Genomic DNA, 18,331 nt, shown 5'->3' on the forward strand with positions numbered 1-18,331 from the left:
TGGTCTGCTCCTTATGCAAGGAAAAAAGACCTCCCAGCCTCCAGTAGCTTGCGTACATCTGCCCCAGCTGGCAGCCAGGCGTGGAGACAGGAACTCCCCCTCTTAGGCTGGTGACACTGATGGTTATCCTGCCTAAAACAACAACAGGCCTTCCTTTCGTGATTAATGGACTGATTTCCATGGTCTGCGTTCTTGCACCATGAATGTGCTATGGCGGGGGGAGGGTTGTTTCCTTTTGTTTTCCCCAGTGTTATGTGTGAGTTTCCTCATCTAAGAATTAAGGGCTCAGTCGTCACTTCAGCCCGTGCAAGGAAAGAAGGGGAGGTCACAAGCAACTCCAACAGTGAGCTTGACTTTGGTGCAGGCTTGGGAATGCTTCATATCCTATTGGCTTTAACATGGGGAAAGGTTCTGATAGATCTGCCTTGTCCCTAGTGCTCTTTGCTTCTGTGCTACTACTGCTTGCTCAGCTCGTCTGTTGAGGTCCCTGGCTTCGGATGCAACTGAGATTACTTAAAGTGCCGGAACCTGTGCCTGGTAACAGGGCAAAAATGTGGCTGGCCTGTGCTGCTGACAACAATAAAAGCTTTCAGAATTTCTCAAAGGTTCCTCTGAAGTCGTGTGGCCTCCAATAACTAAACACTCGCTTCATATTTGTGGTCTAGCTCCATGTTTTGCATACCAGAATTTTTCCCCTCTTGAATTGGAGGCTCATTTTTGTTTTCTTTAACTCTTGGGAGGCCATGTGAAGCTGACCCCCAGATGCCAGAAGCAGTGGGACAGGAGGGGATGAGGGGGATATTTTGCTAGCAGAATTAAAGCAGAAGGGGCTCAGCCAGAAGGCTGTCGGGGCTGAGGGAACAGCTGCTGTGGTTCGGGGCTGAGTGAGGAGACCAGGGCAGTAACTACAGATTTCTTTCTGGTCTCATGCTCTGCAAGTTTCTGGGAGATACTTCTTTCTGCATCTTAGCTTGCTGACCAGGCACCTTCTCAAGCATAAGGAAGTACTCTGCTTTGCACTGCACCTCCAGAAGTGGCCCTCTTCTAATCCTGCAGCCCACCTTCTCCCTAGCTGCAGGCATGCTGTTGCTGTCTCCAATGAGAAAAAATAGGTTTATTTCCCTTTATTCCTGTTAGCTCTGCCAAGCCACAGCGGCTTAGAAGGAATGAGCCACTTCTATCCTTGCACACGCCTCGTCAGCCAAATTGTTTTACAGAGCTTCACTGAATTACATCCAGACAAGCCCAGAGCATCCGTTACGGCACTGCTTGACCTATAAAGCCGTTACCACCAGGAGCCATGTGTGAAGAAAACCAGATCCAGTGCAGAGTTAGCAGGGCTCTGAGCCCACAGTCTTTCTTGTCATTCTGCAAGGAATGTCTATTTTTCCTTACAGCTAAGGGTGTTGGGAGATGGGGTACAGGCAATTCATCTCTTCAGAACATCTGCAATATGATTGCTGATCCAAGAAATATTAACTGTTAAATGAGCTGTAGGTCACACTGCAGAGAAAAGTGCTCAGTATCTGTCCCAATAAACAAGCATTTATTTATTGTGCTGTAGCTTTTGTAGGGCTGGCATATGGTTTTAGATGTTCTAAAATTCCTTTCTGGTCACATAGATAGTATATGAAGAGGGAGGGAAGATTTTTTGCCCTGTAAAGTGGGAGTCTGTAGAAACAGGACTTTGTCCTAAGGAAGTTTCAACCTAAAAACTGCATTTAGGATGTCTTAAAGTCTCCTGGCTTCTGACACTGTCCAGACGTTCACCCAAGTCTGTGTATGTCTGTGGTGCTCTCTGTGGAGGTCTGCAGAGCAGTGGTTTTCCCCAGGCTGATCCTGTTTATGCCTTCAGAGATTGCAGGCTGGGAGGGATTATTCTTGTAGAGCTTGCAAGAGATCGGTGCTTCCACATTCAATGGTGTGTCTGGGCATTATTACTAAGGCACCATCAGGACTGCACTGTGGGCTGAGGGGCAGTGGAAGGGTTGGTTTGATCCAGGAGTGTGTTTAGATGCAGTGTGGAGGAAAGAGAGGTCTTGTGCTGAGTTATGTGAGTCTCCAAAGGGAAAAATGAGGAATTCCCTTGGTGGGCAGAGTGATGGTGTGCCTTTCTCCTCTGGGTGGAATGCCCTCTGCCTTCCTGTGGCAGGTGGAGTACATTGGGCCCCAGAGTACTGCTCATCTGCCTTCACGTGTACATCTTGGGCCCTGGGCTCAACTCTGGGCAAAAGATCCTTTGCTTATGGCAGCGTTCCTCTTCTTATTGACTGTAGGCACCCAGTTAGCAGCGGGGTGACTCACTTGAGAACGCAGCCTGCTGCCTCTCCTTGATGGCTGTCACAGCAACTCACAGCCTGAGCATGGTGACCATCTGATTTAACGTCTTGTTGTTTTTTAAACACTTCTTTCTTGCCAGACTGAATGCATGATTCACTTGCCTGTTCTGCTAATTATATGCTGAGCAGCCATACTTTTTGGTCTCCAGCAGAGGTTTGTTTCCACGTTGGTACCTCTGAGCTTGTGTGCCACTTGGGCTTCCACTTCTTTCAGATCTTGCTGAACCTCTAGAGCCCTGGGGGCTGCTGGGCAGCTGTATGAGCTCAGCCCAGTGTGTTCAGGCTAATTGGTGGTGACAAAAGCAAAAAGGTGATTGCAGAAGTGGTTTTGGCCATGGGAAGATTCATGCTGATGATTGCAAACAATAAAAAGTGCTAATTGTCATACAAAGGTGAAAATGTTCAGCCTCTGCCATGAGAGAGGAGAGAGATTAATTCAGCCCAGCAGTCTCAAATTGTCCAGCATGTTCCATGGAGTATGTAATAGGGGTATTGTGTTAAGCAGGGCTACATCTGTGTCAGTGGGTTGCTGGGGTCCCCCCTGAGCACTTGCAAGTTGCTGAGCTCTCCTTGCAGTGAACAAATCCTCCTTTCTGTATCCCTACTACTCAGTGAAGTGTGCTGCTATTTGGAGACCACTGCAGGGACATGGAGATGTGGGCTTCTTTCATCTCTGCCCACACCTTGGGCTCCAGGCATTTTCCTGAGGGTTTTGCTGTTCCAGGCAGATAACAGACTACAGTTTTGTCTCCTGTTATGCGGCGCAGCTTGTAGAAAAAAATACCCAGTATTGAAAATGCAGGTACTGGTTTTGTTGATGTTTGCTGCTTGTAGGAAAAAAAAACCAACACGCAATCAAAAAACCATGTAGCAAAAATAACTGACACAGATGCAGGAGATGAGTCTAACTCCCATTCCTGCTGAGTAACTGATGATGAGGCAGTACTTGCTTTCCCAAAATATATCAGGGAAAGAGATACCAGTACTGCGCAGAGGGATGTTTCACACCCACCAGTTTCTGCACAGCCTATGAGTCACGGGCACCCAATGCTTTCTGGGATCTGCCCCAAACTCCTTTCACTTAACCATAAACCCAAGCCCACTGGTGTTTTAAAAATACTTGTGTTACAAATGTTTAATTTAACCATTCATAGCATGCCTAAATCCCAGAGTCTCCTTCTATCAACAAGCTTTTCCAGAAAATCACTGTTGTGGGTCAGTAAAAGAGATGATGTTGGTAACAAGATGCTGAAGCCTCAGAAACAGTGTTTGGGTGTTGGTAGTTGGCTACACCCAGTTCATCAGTCACAGGCATGGAAAAGCAGTCTTGAAAGTGCTTGCATGCCTTAGTGTTGGGGACAGTTAGCTCTGGAACCCCACAGTGGAGAGCTGGGTACAAGTGCAGAGAGCTCATATGGTTAGACAAACCTGAGATGAAACTGTTGTCTTCTGAAAACTTCTGAGTCACCCTGATCTGTGTTGGATGTGACCTGCTACTCAGCCTCCCTGTTACATGTCTTTCTTCTTGCCCTTACAGAATGATGACCTTAGGAACCTGTCCCTGTCTGGCCATGTGGGCTTTGACAGCCTCCCTGATCAGCTGGTTAACAAGTCAACGTCACAGGGCTTCTGCTTCAACATCCTGTGTGTGGGTAAGTTGTTTCACATTATGGGTTCCATGCAAGTCCACAAGTTAGCATCTTATCCAAAGGGTAAGATCTGAGCCACTATTGACTTTAGTGGCAGGGAAGTGACAGCTTATTTCTAGAGCTGCTCTAGGCTAGGAACTACTATTCCACTTCTCCTTTTTTCTTGCTGTCCCTTGATTTGAGATTTTTGAATTCAAAGGTGTTCAAGGTGTTGATGGTCCTGGGGTCCTGCTTTTCCCAAAGGCTGCCGTAAGAAAAATAAGTTGATTTGGGAATTGAATGAATATTTGGAAAAATGTTAATGTAATTTAAATTTAGGCACAGAGGCTGCTGCTCAGTGAATGGCATTTCTTTTCTTCCAGGCTTTGCTTGCCTACCTTGTTATATTCTTAGTTTTTCCAGTTGGAAACGATGTTGTTTTTAGACTCCAAATGATGTATCAAGTACAAAGTCTGTCACTTATTCTCTGCTGCATTTAATCTGGGTGCTGCGAGTTGGTTCTGTAGCCTGAGTTACTGTGTAATTTTACCCAAATTTTTCAGAAGTGCAATATGGGGAGGTACCAGATTCTTTTGAATATGGAGAGGTGCTGACTGTCTCTATACTTTATAGCTATTATACAGAGAGAAATCCGTTGCTCAGCCCTAGGGAGCTGTGTGCTAAAACATCACTGACCTAGCGGTGGACACCTTCAGGATATCTCCTGTGATTGAGGTTTATGAATACTTAAAAATGCTGTCTTTTACTGTTAGCTTTACAAAACAGTCCACAGAAAATATCTTTTCATCCACTGTTTACTTAATGCTTAAGGAGGGCATATTGTCCCTTCTAATAGGGGGGATCCAGAGAGGTTGTGGATGTTGCCTAGAGAGGCTGTGGGTGCCCCATCCCTGGAGGGTTTCAGGGCCAGGTTGGATGGGACCCTGGGCAGCCTGATACTTAATCTAGCAATTGGCAACCCTGCCTGGGCAGGTGTTTGGAATGTGATGATCCTTGAGGTCCCTTCCAACTCAAGCCATTCTATGATTCTGTGTTTTTAATAAATTAATTAACTAGGAATAAACCACAGCCCTCTGTGATGTTCTGTGGCAAGATGAGACTTTGTCTGCAGAGCAGGATAAACCATCTGAAAAAATCTGGCAAATGAACTCATTTCCTCTTCATAGCTTTGTGCAGTGAAGAATGAGATAAGAGTAGTATACTTGTTTGTGCTCAGGGTATCAGCCATCACATGGCTCTTCTAGCAGCATGAAACCATTTAAAATTCAGCAGGGAATATCTAGATTAGCAGGCAGCTCTTTGATCAAAATGGCATAAATTAATTGCCTTTTTCTCTTGCAGTAAATATTCCTCTCTTAGCATGACTTGATACATTTCCATTAGCAGCAATTTGCTCCAACTCTTCTCTTATAAAATGTGCTGATCAACCATTTTTAGCTCCAGATTAAAATTTCACACAAGTTCCTGCAGTTGTCCAAAGAGGAGAAACTTTCTCCTTAAAACAAAACTTTTCAAATTGTGTTTTCAGAAAGGACACCATCGACTTTGACATAGTAATGTGAAGCTTTTAGTTGCAGTGTGCATGGCTGAAATGCTGCAATGCTGATCGAGCAGAGCATTCAGCAGTGCTGCTTTCACATCAGGAGCTCACTATAATGCATAGCTGCTGACTGTTTCTGTGGACACAAATACCACATGGTTTGCTGAGGTCTTCGAAGTGGGGCTTCTGCACATTTTGAGTGAGAGGTCCTAGAAGAGTGCAGACAGCCCAGAGACATGCTTGGGGGCCATCCCAGATGCAGGCTCTCTTCTCCCCCTTTATTTTCTGCATTGGTGAATCAATCACTTCAATTTAAGATTTTTCAGGGCAGTGGGGAATCTTGTTCACAAGCGAGTAGTTTGCCTAAATGCTAACTGTAGTGCAACAATGAACGTGGTTTGGATTTCTTCAGAAGAGATGCAGCTTGGCATTTCTGTCACTTCTGTTATTAAAAATTGTGTGGAGAGGAAATTTTACTGAAAACTTGGCTTATTTGTGGTATGACCTTGAGATACTTCCTCAGCCCACCCCCTGCTCACAGCATGGGCAGCAGTAGCAGTTGGAGAGGGTAACACTAAGCAAACACTTCTGACTTAAAAATGGGATTTAGGCTAATGCTTTCATCGGTGTTACTAATTGCACCGAGGCAGTTTTAAAAGTTGGTATTTATGTAGTATGCTATTTCAGATGTTATTATTTTTTATTTTTTTAATTTTATGTACTTCTCTCAAGTCTTCATTACCCAAATTGCATTTTTGTTTTTTGTAGTTCTCTTGAAAAACAAATAGAAATGATTTTGGGAGGGAAAAAAAGAAGGGCATAAAACCACACAGAACTGAATGCCTCCTTGAGAATCAAGCTTAGAGTTGAGAGAAGTTACAGTTTGCTTCTGTAAAAAAAACAAAAGCAAAAAAACCCAGCAGAACGAGGTCTTGACCAACAGTGTTACAAAGAGAATTAAGTATTTCTCAAGTAAGAATGCTTCATGCTGCTTCATCTTTGTGCTGTCAAGCAGGAGTGTGCCTAAAGCTCTGGTCAGGTCATAACAATGTAAAAACAACAAGTAACAGCTGAACTCCACCGAGAGCAAATGCTTCCTTGGGAAAGGAGTGACTATCTGTCTTACCCGCCATGCCAGTGTAGTAAGTCCAGTAACTGACTTCTGGTAGCAGCAGGCATTTGCTGGAAGGAGTCCTTTTCCTTTTTTATGCCAAGGGCCTCGCTCAGCAAATGTCTAAGTGACTGTTCTTAAAACGGTCTCTTTTTTTCCTTTTGCTGTTTCTAGCTCAGCCTGGCTCTCTACCTGCAGGTGATAGTTTTTAGCTCAGAAGGCATTTGCTTTATCTTATGCCTGTCAGAGCAGCAGCTTTTGCCTGACAGGAGCTTGTTTTGGATTCGCTGGTGCATGGTGCTTTGATCAGGGACATCTGCAGGATGCGCTGCACAGACCTGGCCAGTCTGACCTGCAGAGGCAAGAGCTGCTGTCATCTCATGTTGTCCACAAAGTCCCTTGTTCAGTCCAGGGGTATTGGTAGAGACTGAGACTGTCTCAAAAGACATCTGTTCCTCCAGGGATTATTTTACTTGGCTGTATGTACATAGCCTAATTCCACTAGTGGAAAAGCAGGGTAACTCCTTAACCTGGTGAATGTGCCTGAGGATGAGATTGGGATAGGAGATGGCACCATTCTGACTCTGTTTTTATCTGCTCAGGTGAAACTGGCATCGGCAAGTCAACGCTGATGGACACTCTGTTCAATACAAAGTTTGAAAGTGAGCCTGCTACACACAATGAGCCTGGTGTGAGATTGAAAGCCAGGAGTTATGAGCTCCAGGAGAGTAATGTCCGTCTGAAGCTGACCATTGTTGACACGGTTGGATTTGGAGATCAAATTAACAAAGATGACAGGTAAATTTATTTCTACTGGGAGAAGGAGTCCTGGTGCTGATGTGCTCTGAGATCAGAAAGTCTCAATCCTGTGTGGGGAACAGGGTAGGTCCCTTGTTGTTCTGGGGATACTATGTGATTCTAGTGTGACAGCTGGCACTGCTGACCTTGAGAGGCGGGTAGAAGTGGCGAGAAACTGAAGAAGTAAAAGGATCAAGTAGAGGGTTACAAAGCTGGAGCTACGTTTCTGCCAGCCTTATCGTAGCATCACTAAGGTTGGAAAAGACCTCTAAGATCATCCAGTCCAAACCATCACCAGCAAGTCTGCTAAACCGTGTCCCTCAGTGGCACATCTACACATTTAATGAACACCTCCAGGGATGGTGGCTCCACTGTCTCCCTGGGCAGCCTGTTCCAATGCATTACCACTTTTTCTAAGATGAAGTTTTTCCTATTATCCAACATGAATCACCACTGGCAAAACTTAAAGCCATTCTGTCTTATCCTGCCACTGTAACCTGGGAGAAGCTTACCCTGCCTTACCTCAACCTCTTATGTTATTGTAGAGCGCTCAGGTCTCCCCTGAGCCTCTTCTCTAGACTGAACAACCACAGTTACCTCAGCCACTCTCCATAAGGCTTGTGTTTCAGGTTCTTCGCAGCTTCATTCCCCTCTCTGGTCACACTCCAGGGCCTCAATATCTTTCTTGTAGTGGAGGGGTCAGAACTGAACGTGGTGCTAGAGGTGTGGGCCCCATCAGCTCCAAGAACAGAAGGGTGATCACTTTCCAAGTCCTGCTGACTACACTATTTCTGACACCAACCAGGATGCTGTTGGCTTCTTGTCCACCTGAGCATATTGCTGGCTCATGTTCAACTGGTTGTTGACTAATAGCCCCAGATTCTTTTCTTCCACTCAACTTTCCAGGCACTGCTATATGCCTGTAGTGATGCATGGAGTTAGTTTTTGTAGCCAAAATGCACTTGGTCTTTATGAAACTCATGCAATTGGCCTCAGCCCATCTATCCAGCCTATCCAGATCCCTCTTTAGAGCCTTGCTACCCAAAGGCAGATCAACACTTCCTCCCAACTTGGTGTGTTCTACAGACTTACTGAGGATGCACTCATTCCTCTCATTCATAACATCAATAAAAATATTGAACAGACTGGCCACAATACTGACTCCTGAGGAAAATACTGATGACTGGTCTCCAACTAGATTTAACTGCACTCACCACCACTCTCTGGGCCTGGCCACACAGCTTAGATTTTACTCAGAGAAGAGTATACCTGCTCAAGCCATGGGCTGCCAGCTTCTCCAGGAGAATGCTGTGAGAGATAAAGGCTTTACTAAAGTCTAGGTAGGTTACCTTCATAGCATTTGCCTTGTTCAATGGGAAAGATCACCTGGTCATGGAAGGTGATCAGGTTGCTCAAACAGGACCTGCCCTTCATAACCCCATGCTGTCTGGGCCTGATTCCCTGCTTGTCCTACACATGCTCTGTGATTCACTCAAGATGATTTGCTCTGTGAACTTCCCTGATACTGAGATCAAACTGACAGACCAGTAGTTCTATGGATCTTCCCTCTGACCCTTCTTGTAAATGGGTGTCATAGTAGTGACATAGTCTCCTGTCACCTAGATCCTCCCTGTTTGACAAGGGCTGCTGATAAATGATGGAAAGCAGCTTGGTGAGCACTTCTGCCAGCACCCTCAGTACCTGTGGATAAAATCCATCCTGACCCATCAACATCCTCATTTGCCTGTCCCTCAAGTTCCAGACCCTCATTTCTATAGTGGAAGGGCACCTGAAAGGGTGAAGTGAGCACGGAGGGTGTTTGCCTTCCACTAAGGAAGATCTAATTCTAAGATCTAAGGAGAGATCTATTTCTATTCCTCCCTGTCTCTTAGGTCTCCTTCTCCCTGATGGCAAGAGGGTAAGGGACCCTCTGCTACTTGCAAATGTCCATTGGTACTTTTCTTGCAGGGATGGCAATGTTTCCCTCCACCCATTCATCTCCCTTTCACACTCCCTGATATCCTAGTGATGACTGCTAAGTGAGCTGGCCTCTTGAGCTGGGAATAGCTCCAGGCAGCTCTCTACTTGCCCTGGGGTCTTCCTGATTTCAGGACCCTCCCTTGCACACCGCAATGCCCTGCTCCTCTGCACAACTGCCTGCCTTGTCAAAAAGTTGATGGTGGTCATCTCCTTAGCACCCTAATGGCTTTTGCTCATTGCATGTATTTCCAGCCAGCAATCATCAAGTGAAACTGGCATCAGCAAGTCAGTGTTGGTGGATACACTGTTCAGTACAAAGTTTGAAAGCAAGCCTGTGACACAAGCTAGTGTGAAATCTTCTTCCAGATAACTAGTGATAGGATGAGAGGTTATGGCCATAAGTTGCATCAGGGGAGGTTCAGGTTGGATATCTGAAAAAATTTATGCTCAGAAGGATTGATAATGCAGTGGCACAGGCTGCACAGGGAGGTGGTGCAGTCACTCTCTCTGGAGGTGTTCAAGAGCCAGGTGGATGTGGCACTGAGGGGCATGATTAGTGGGCATGGTGGGAAGGGAATGATGGTTGGACTTGATGATTTTAGAGGTCTTTTCCAACCTTAATGATTCTATGATTCCGTGATGCTACCTCCTCAATTTCAGGACACACCTTGCACACCAAAATCCCCCTCTCTGCTGCTGAATGTACTTGCACCAGAGTTGATCCCCTTTGTCTATGTGCAGCTTAGTTTGAGTATCTACCTGAATTGAAATGTAGAAATACTTGAATATGCATTCTCATGTTGCAATTGTTTTTCCACCTTCAGGTGAATGGAACTCGGATTGTAGTTCCTGCCCACAACATCTTGCACTGCTCAAGTCCAGCTGAGTTTTGTTTTAATCTAGGCACAGATTTTCATGTTGCACGTATGAAGTAAATATTCTGGGCAGCCTGTGTTGTGAGCAGCCTGCACAATTCCTTATATACGCCCACATGGATTTTTGCTGTTATGTTTAAAAACAGTCATTTGTGATAATGGCTAATAAGCTAATATTAATGCATTTCCTACATCTTGGAGCCATGCATTCCCTCATTACAGCAGTCCCATCTCCCTCTGCAGTCTTCTTTGCAACTCTGTTCCCTGCACCTAAATAAATGAGGGATGCTGGCTGTCAGTGTGTGCACTGAGCAAAAGCCATAAGGGTGCTAGGTAGATAAACAACATCATCTCTTTGACAAGGCAAGCTTAAAGTGAAAGATTACACTGACAATTCTGCTAGTGTGGAGACTGAGCAGACACCGTTTCTTATTCCCTAATGAAAACTTTGGTTTTTGAAAAATATCATTATTTTTACAATGCTTTGTTTCTGGAATGCTTCCATGCTCCCTGACCTGCCACTGAAGTGCAACTGTTGTCCTTATTTTGCTGCTCCCTAGCCAATGCTGTGGAGCTGATGCAGAGAGGCACGCATGCCTCTTGGAAGGAGCTCTGCACATCAGACACTGCCATATGCTCTCAGGCTAGAACAAAAGCTGCTCAGAAGAGGAGCAGGTGCTCAGAGTGGGGATGCTCTGCAGCTTGTTACTGCCGGGTCACTTTGCATTTGCTTTATTCAGCAGACAAATGCCAGTGGTGTGGGTAGTGAAGCCCCTCTAACTTCCTGGCAGCCAATTGGAGAGCAGGGCCAGAGACAGCCTGCGTTTTGCTCTGTCCCAGTGCAGAGCTCTGCTTTTGTATGGACTTTAGTCTGCCGCGTGTAAAATCTTGCTGCTTTATTAGCTTCTTGTGCCTGCAAATTAACTAACAGTGCTCAATGATGTTTCCTGAGTGTCCGGTGTCAGTGGCCATTGTGCAGCAATGGCTATTTCCTGCTATAGCTCTTCCTTGGTAAATTGAGCAAGACTCTGTTCTACATAAGCCACAGTTTTGAGCAACTGCTTGAACAGCTGCAGTGGCATCTGGAGCAGAGGGTCAGGACAAAAAACTTGTTGGCTGCCTGTTGTGTTTCCTGGAGAACCTGAAAACGCCCCTTTGCTTGCTTCCTCACAGCCACTCCTCAGGGAGGGCATGAACACCACTATGAATCCAGTACTTGAGATAGTGGCAGTGTTGTCTGGTCTCAGTGCCATCCTCAGAGGTCTTAATTGGGCCAGAGGTTCTGAGGTTGCCCTGATGGAGAAAGCAGCAAACAGAGAAGTTTCTTTTCCAGAAGTATGATCAGTCAGATCAGAGCATGTTAAACCATGTCAACATTTTTTTTCAGTCAAAACAGTCCCCCCATACAGTCTCAAACGTGCAGTGAATTTTAAGTTTTGCTCACAAGCTTCAATTCCTGAAAACCTTTTTTCTTTTTTTCCCTGGCTATATCTTTCTTTCCTCTTTTAAGATCACAAACAAAATTATGGAATAAATAGGGGGAGGTGATTTCATGGTTACATTTTCTTGTTTTTGGTGATTTTCAATGGTGTTATCAGATCAGTGGTTCAGATCTCAATGGGAGATACTCCAAAACAGATTTTTCTTCAGGGTAGCAGCTTTGTGTGTGTGCACCAAAAGTCCAGGGTCTCTGCCTCTTCTCCTTGCTAATTTGTCCATAATAAACTCCCTGTGCACCAGGCAAAAGCACACACTTGGTAGGAAGGGACTGTAGGTTGCATGGTGAAGGTAGGAACCAAGTGCAGCACTTTTCTTCATAATGCGCTGAGCACCCATGAAGCTTCCTGAGTGTGGTTCAGTGACTTGTGTTGTCCCAGCAGTAAATGTTTGCTCAGTGCTCTCTCTTCTCTCTCCTCAGCTACAAGCCCATAGTAGAGTACATTGATGCACAGTTTGAAGCCTACTTGCAAGAGGAGCTGAAGATCAAACGATCCCTGTTCAATTACCATGACACCAGAATTCATGCCTGCCTGTATTTCATTGCACCAACTGGACACTCACTGAAATCCCTAGACTTGGTCACCATGAAGAAGCTCGACAGTAAGGTACTTGCTGCCCATGTTATGCCCACTGCACAGCTCTGCTGGCTTTTGTGGGCTTTATGACGTTGCCAAAGACCTAGCTAAACCTGCACAGAAAAATACTGTCTGTATTCAGCAGCAGGGAATGGCAGAGATGTGGTGTGAAAATTTTATTTTCACAGGCTGGTTGCTGGGATGGGTCATAATTTACTGGTTCATACCTTGCACAGATTTAATAGAAGCGTAGACTCTCATCCTTTTCCAGTCCCATTCCCAGTTAAGAAACTAGACTGCTTTGCTCCACAGCTACACTGTATAATTAACAGGAGAGCTGTGGTTTAACACTGCCAAGTTCAGTGACAGGTTTGTTCACAACTGAAAGATTACTTGGCTGCTGGGGGAAAAAAAGTGTTTTTTCCTCTTTCAACCCATAAACAAAAATGAGAGGTTGAAGCTGAACTCAACTAGTTCTGCACTGAGTTTTTTTGCCATCTCTAGTTTACTTTATCCAGTGACTAGTTTTGGTATAAAACCTCGTATAAGTATATGTTAGAGGGAGAGAAGTACATCCAAACACATAAGGTCACCTTATAAAGAAAAACAAATCAGAATGCTGTGTCTGCATGCTCTGAGCACATCCAGCTAGACACAAAAGTGATTTGTACTTCAAGGCAATGTAATGTTACTCTAACCATGATCTGATAAACACCAAGAGTCTGAATAAATGTCATTCCACGTGCATTTTTTCAGTTGCCCTCCTTAAGTCGCAAAAACAGGAACCGAACTTGGTTTTTATCGTGGTTCCTCACTACTAATTAGTAAGTTTTGATGTCTCTTCTTTCAGGGAAAATAGCCAATGTACAAATGTACATTCAATTGAGATTTCTCTGTTTCTATACATCATGATTAAGCAGTTTAAATCTGTCCACCCTGCTCCTGTGGATTCTGATTCTGCAAAAGATAAATGATGACGATGCTTCTTTATTTCCTAGAGTGACCCATTGATTGGGGTTTATTATAGTGATGGAGAAACATCCCTGCTCTATTCGGCTTCAAAATAGGGTTACGGTGATTAACCCAAAATAAGCCAGCTGCCATTCATCGCCATTCTTTTGGCAAAAGGAGGATTTAATAACTCCAGGACATCCTCTGAACAGAATTAACTGATGTAATATAAGAGGATTTTCAAGTACTGTAGATAAAATCCCTTCATATAGGTCAATATTATCATCTTCTGTGCTAGCAATATTGTCGGAGGAGAGCAAGAAAAAGCAAGTTCTGCAAGATCAAACACAGAAAAATGGTCTGTCTGGGAGGAGTGGAAAGGAAATAACACCGCTTTCCTTCTTCTTGCATGCCTCTAGCTTCTCTCAGCAAAGCAGACACTTGTGTGGAGCTTGCTTTTTATGGGTCAGTTCAGCTACATCTGGACTCTGCCATCTCTCTGGGGCTTTCACATGCTGCCACTTGCTGTTTACTACCAGTGTTGCACACTGGGTGGGGAAGAAAGTCAGTCCCTTATCTTTAATTTCTGTTAACTACATCATGCTGTTATCTTTGATTGTCCAAGAGCTGTAAAGGGACAAAACCAATCCTCGCTTTGTAGTGCAGTGGTGTAGTAGAGTGTGTGCATGTGGGTGGAGGAGCAGACCTCTGTTACTGCTAGCTCCCATCCTGCTGTGGTGGGACAGCAGCCCTGTGGTGTGCCCTCGTGTCCCTGATAGCAGCACCTAAGTGAGCTCCTGTGGGAGGCTGTTGTCTGAGTTTGTCACAGCCACCCAGCCTGCTGTGGCTCAGAGAAGTGCCTATATGGTAATTTCCTTTTTTTTTTGGAACAGCTTGTAATAGTCTATGACAGCATTTCCTGTGCAGCCAATTTGGATAAAGAGGGGAATATGACAGAGACAGGAAATAGCATGTTGCCAAATTGCATTTGACTTCTTTTTAAGGTCATAATTGCTGCTGCCTGCCTATCCTGACTATGGCAGCAGCCATGGGGAAGTCTTCTGCTGGGTTGGTGTCAGCTGGTGGCAGTGCTGGGGCTATTGCTGCAGGATGTGCATGCTGCCCTGTACTCTCCTCATGGTGCAACATGTGCAGTGCTGTCCTTGTCTTGCAGGTGAACATCATCCCCATCATTGCCAAGGCTGACACCATTGCAAAAAATGAATTGCACAAGTTCAAGAGTAAAATCATGAGTGAGCTGGTCAGCAACGGTGTCCAAATCTACCAGTTCCCAACGGATGAAGAGACAGTCGCCGAGATCAATGCCACAATGAGCGTATGTCTTTCTTTGAGTTCTGCTCCCGTTTCTTTGAGTTCTTGCTTTCTGTGGGGCAATCCTCAAGGGCTGGGCATATTATACTATCTTTCTTTTGGCTTTTGAACTGTGGTCTGAGCACAGAAACCAGGCTGGCCAAAAGGCTTTTGTCACTGGAGATATCAGGCAGTGTAGGCTGCCTGACCTGACACGTTTCTTTGTCTGCCAAGCAATTCTCCTCTGAGCATTTTTCACATCCTCCCCTTCTCACAGTGTTCCTATCTCAGGGAAGGAAGAGGATGGGAGACAAGGCCTGGAGCAGTCAAGCAGAGAGCTGATGTTTGGGTTTCCTGTCCTGAGTGACCATTTGGTGCTCGGTGGGGTGAATCACTTCTGCTTTGTTTTGTTTTCTAGTGAGAGTGGGGCTGCCATTGATGCTCCTACTCTTGGCAGGGCCAGCAGCCGTCAGTGGCATGGGTTCTGGCTTTCATTTCCTTTCCTTTTCTGCAGCAATAGCATGGGAACTGAGGGCAGACAAGACTGAGGTAGAGTGAGCATTTAGTGGGTTTTACACTGAGAAATGACAGTTTGCCATGGTTCTGATTGAAGTGCAAGAGGAAGAATGCGAGTCCCAGGTTTCTGTGCCATGCCTTCACTGCAGGGCTCATAAGGCCATTGGGTGTCTTTAGCAAGGCAAGTAACACACAAAGGGATGTGCTGATTCCAAAGTAAGTGCATCTAATGTGAGCAAGACTGTGAGTGAACAGAAGATTGAGTTGCTATCGGCATTTCACAGGGAGTAGAGGTGTCATAATTAAGCCATTTCCTTGTAACTTAAAGACTTGTGGGAGTTTCCTGCACGGCTGCCTGTAGACAGCAATTTCCACATGCAGCTGCATATCAGACCCTCTCCAAATCTCTGCACTGTCTCCCCTTTTTCCCCACCAGCGTTGTGCTTGCAGCAGGGGGATGCTGGCACAGAGAAGGGACGTGCTTCTGCCCAGGCATTGTGTGCGTGCTGTTTTCTTCTGCGGGGAAACTCCTTTGCCAGTTAACCACATCCTCTGGAGCTTGGCTTTTCTCTTTCCTGCCCAGCCCATGACCACAACCTGGCCGCTGAGGCACCACGCCTGGAGCTCACGCCCAGCTGCTTTGGATAGGAGAGCGCTGCGGGCTTAGCTGGAGGGAGAGGCAAGCTCCCCGCTGGCAGCAGCTGTGCTTCTGGGAGCAGATCCCAAAGTGCTGCCACACCCGCAGAGAGACTGGGATGCAGCAGTGCTTGGTGACTCAGTCGTGTCAGCCCTGGGCTGGGTCACACTGGCTCTTCCCTTTGCTCACGGTCTTGTCCTTTCAAAGAGGAAGCATTAATAATTATTTCAAGCGACAGAACCTTGCTGAATTTTTAGCCTACCTTGCTTGGGAGGATGTATGTTATTTCCTTTTTCTCTTTCTTACTATTTTTTCTTAAGAGTTCAAATTCAACTCAAGTTTGTCTTTTTCTGTGCTGAACATGGTTGTGTATTGTAATTACATGTAAAATATATGCACTTCTTGTATTTTTAGGAATTCAGAGTTTGGGACTTGAGGTCTGAGCATGTTTCTAATCCAGACTGTCCCGTAGCTCTTTCTAAAACACCGGCTGAATCGCAGAGAGACTTAAGTAACTTAAATCCAGCACAGCTGCCACAGTAACCAGCAATCCTGGTCAGTGCATCAAAGGAAATCCCTAACCTTATTGTCCCTTTCCTCCATAGGTCCACCTTCCTTTTGCTGTAGTTGGTAGCACTGAAGAAGTGAAGATTGGCAACAAGATGGCAAAAGCCAGGCAGTACCCCTGGGGTGTTGTCCAGGGTATGTACCAGAAGCACAGATAAGTCCTTATCATCTTGTCTCATTCTAAGGAAAGGTGCATTGATCTCTAAGTGCCCCTAATCAAAATCTGTCTTGGGAAAAGTGAGATTGCCATTCTAAGGCTTCTCCTTAAAAACAGAGCTTTGTGACCTGGAGATAGATGGGATTCAGCCTGGCCTCTTGCTTTAGGGAAGAACAGGGTAACCCTACTAGGAAATGTTTAAATAACTGACTTCTGAAATGAAGACATAAATTGTCCTCTCTTCTGTGTGCTTTTCTGCCAGTAATGAAGCATGAGCGATGGGGAAGATCTGAGCAATTGAATGGTTAGGACTTTGTACGCAAGTCAGAATAAATATATATAGCAGGGGAGAGGAGGGGTTCCAGGGAGGGGAGCAGGTGCTGTGCCCTACCAGCTTCCTTCAAGCAGGAGCAGAACCAATCCAATACTGACTGCTTGGTGTGTCTTGCCCTGGTATTCTAACACATGGATGCGCAGCTTAAGTATGAAATCCCTCATAAAGTCAACTGAGAGCAGAGTTTAGCTCAGGATGTTTGAAGCCCAGACTGTCCCAAAGCTCCGTAAGATAGAGCTGGCCCTCGCTTTCCCAACTGGTGCTGGGAATTAGAGGCTTGAGACCATGCTGGTCTGTTGGTGGTTTTAGCTGCATATCCAACTGGAGAACGGCCCAGAGAGCTGCAGGGGAGCATCCACAGAACAATTCTGCAAAACTCATCCCGTTTTTTCTTCAGTAACACAAGCTGAGGCAGCCTTGGATTTATTGTCTATGGCTGTGTGCGCCAGAGGGTAATTCTGGGAATAGCTAACAGTTAGGAAAGAAGCTCTGTTTGGTAAGTCTTCTACTTGACATGTATCCTGCTGGGTTTTTGTTGTTCCCAGGAACTAAGAGCAGATAATCTAAGAGATTTATCTGGGTACCAGAGGGACTTTGAAGATCTGGCCCTAAATTGCCCCTTTCCAGTGAGACAGCTGCTCTGATCTCTGAAGGGGAGCAGCTGGAGTTCTCTGCTGGGTCCCCAAGGGCATGCTGCAGAGCTAGCAGCAGAACTGCTTGCTGTTTGCTGTTGGATCCTAAAAAGAGAACTTCCATCCCTTGTTTTTCAGAATACTCAAACTATTTTCTGCTCTGAAGCATGCAGTTCTCTGGTCGCAGTTCCATTGGAGGCTGAGCTGCTTGCTTTGCCAGGAGCTGAGTGGGGCATGCCAGACCCTGTTGAGCATAGAAATGGTAATGAGAGCACACATTCTACTGTACTTGTGAGCTGCCACGCTCTCAACCCCACAACCATAAGTGTAGGGCTCCTCTGTAAGGTCAGCTGCCATAGAAAAAGCATCTCTGGAGGGATATTCTCATATTCTTGCTTTTCCCAAAGCCACAAGTTGAGATTTTCTGGCTGCCTGCCATGACCCTGTTGGTGACTTGCAGTTAGAGTGGGCTTGAGTGGGAAGCACAATCCCATGTGCAAAGGGATCATATCACTACCTTGCTAGTGAAGAAATGCACGTGGAACCAAAGAAGGGACAAAGATGAGAGGTAGTGGCTATAAGTTGCACCAGGGGATGTTTGGGTTGAATATTAGGAAGGATTTCTTCTCAGAAGGAGGTTAATGCATTGGTACAGGTTGCCTTGGGAGGAGGCACTGTCCCTGGAGGTACTGAAGAGATGCGGAGATGTGGTACTGAGGGCCATGATTCAGTCATCATGGTGGGGATGTTCAACAGTTGGATGAGATGATTTTAGAGGTCTCTTCCAACCTTAATAATTCTATGATTCCAAGGAAACCTGGCTGCTGGATTTAATGTTCTCCCTGTGGATGGCCTGTCT

General features: G+C 45.6%; 1 protein-coding gene across 2 annotated transcripts in view; it reads left to right on the forward strand.

Moving 5' to 3' along the window:
* The window catches only part of SEPTIN11 (septin 11), a 52,358-nt gene that overhangs the window by 17,278 nt on the left and 16,749 nt on the right, over positions 1-18,331 (forward strand). For both annotated transcript variants that reach the window (XM_042812685.1, XM_042812686.1), the window contains exons 2-6: positions 3,877-3,991; positions 7,242-7,437; positions 12,211-12,397; positions 14,493-14,654; positions 16,388-16,484. In XM_042812685.1, coding sequence (XP_042668619.1) covers positions 3,877-3,991; positions 7,242-7,437; positions 12,211-12,397; positions 14,493-14,654; positions 16,388-16,484 — 757 coding nt within the window. The remainder of the gene's footprint in view (positions 1-3,876; positions 3,992-7,241; positions 7,438-12,210; positions 12,398-14,492; positions 14,655-16,387; positions 16,485-18,331) is intronic.

The sequence above is a fragment of the Centrocercus urophasianus genome, unplaced genomic scaffold (genome assembly GCF_019232065.1).
Source record: "Centrocercus urophasianus isolate 14NV4802_14NV808 unplaced genomic scaffold, USGS_Curo_1.0 seq_13, whole genome shotgun sequence".
Classification (NCBI taxonomy): domain Eukaryota; kingdom Metazoa; phylum Chordata; class Aves; order Galliformes; family Phasianidae; genus Centrocercus; species Centrocercus urophasianus.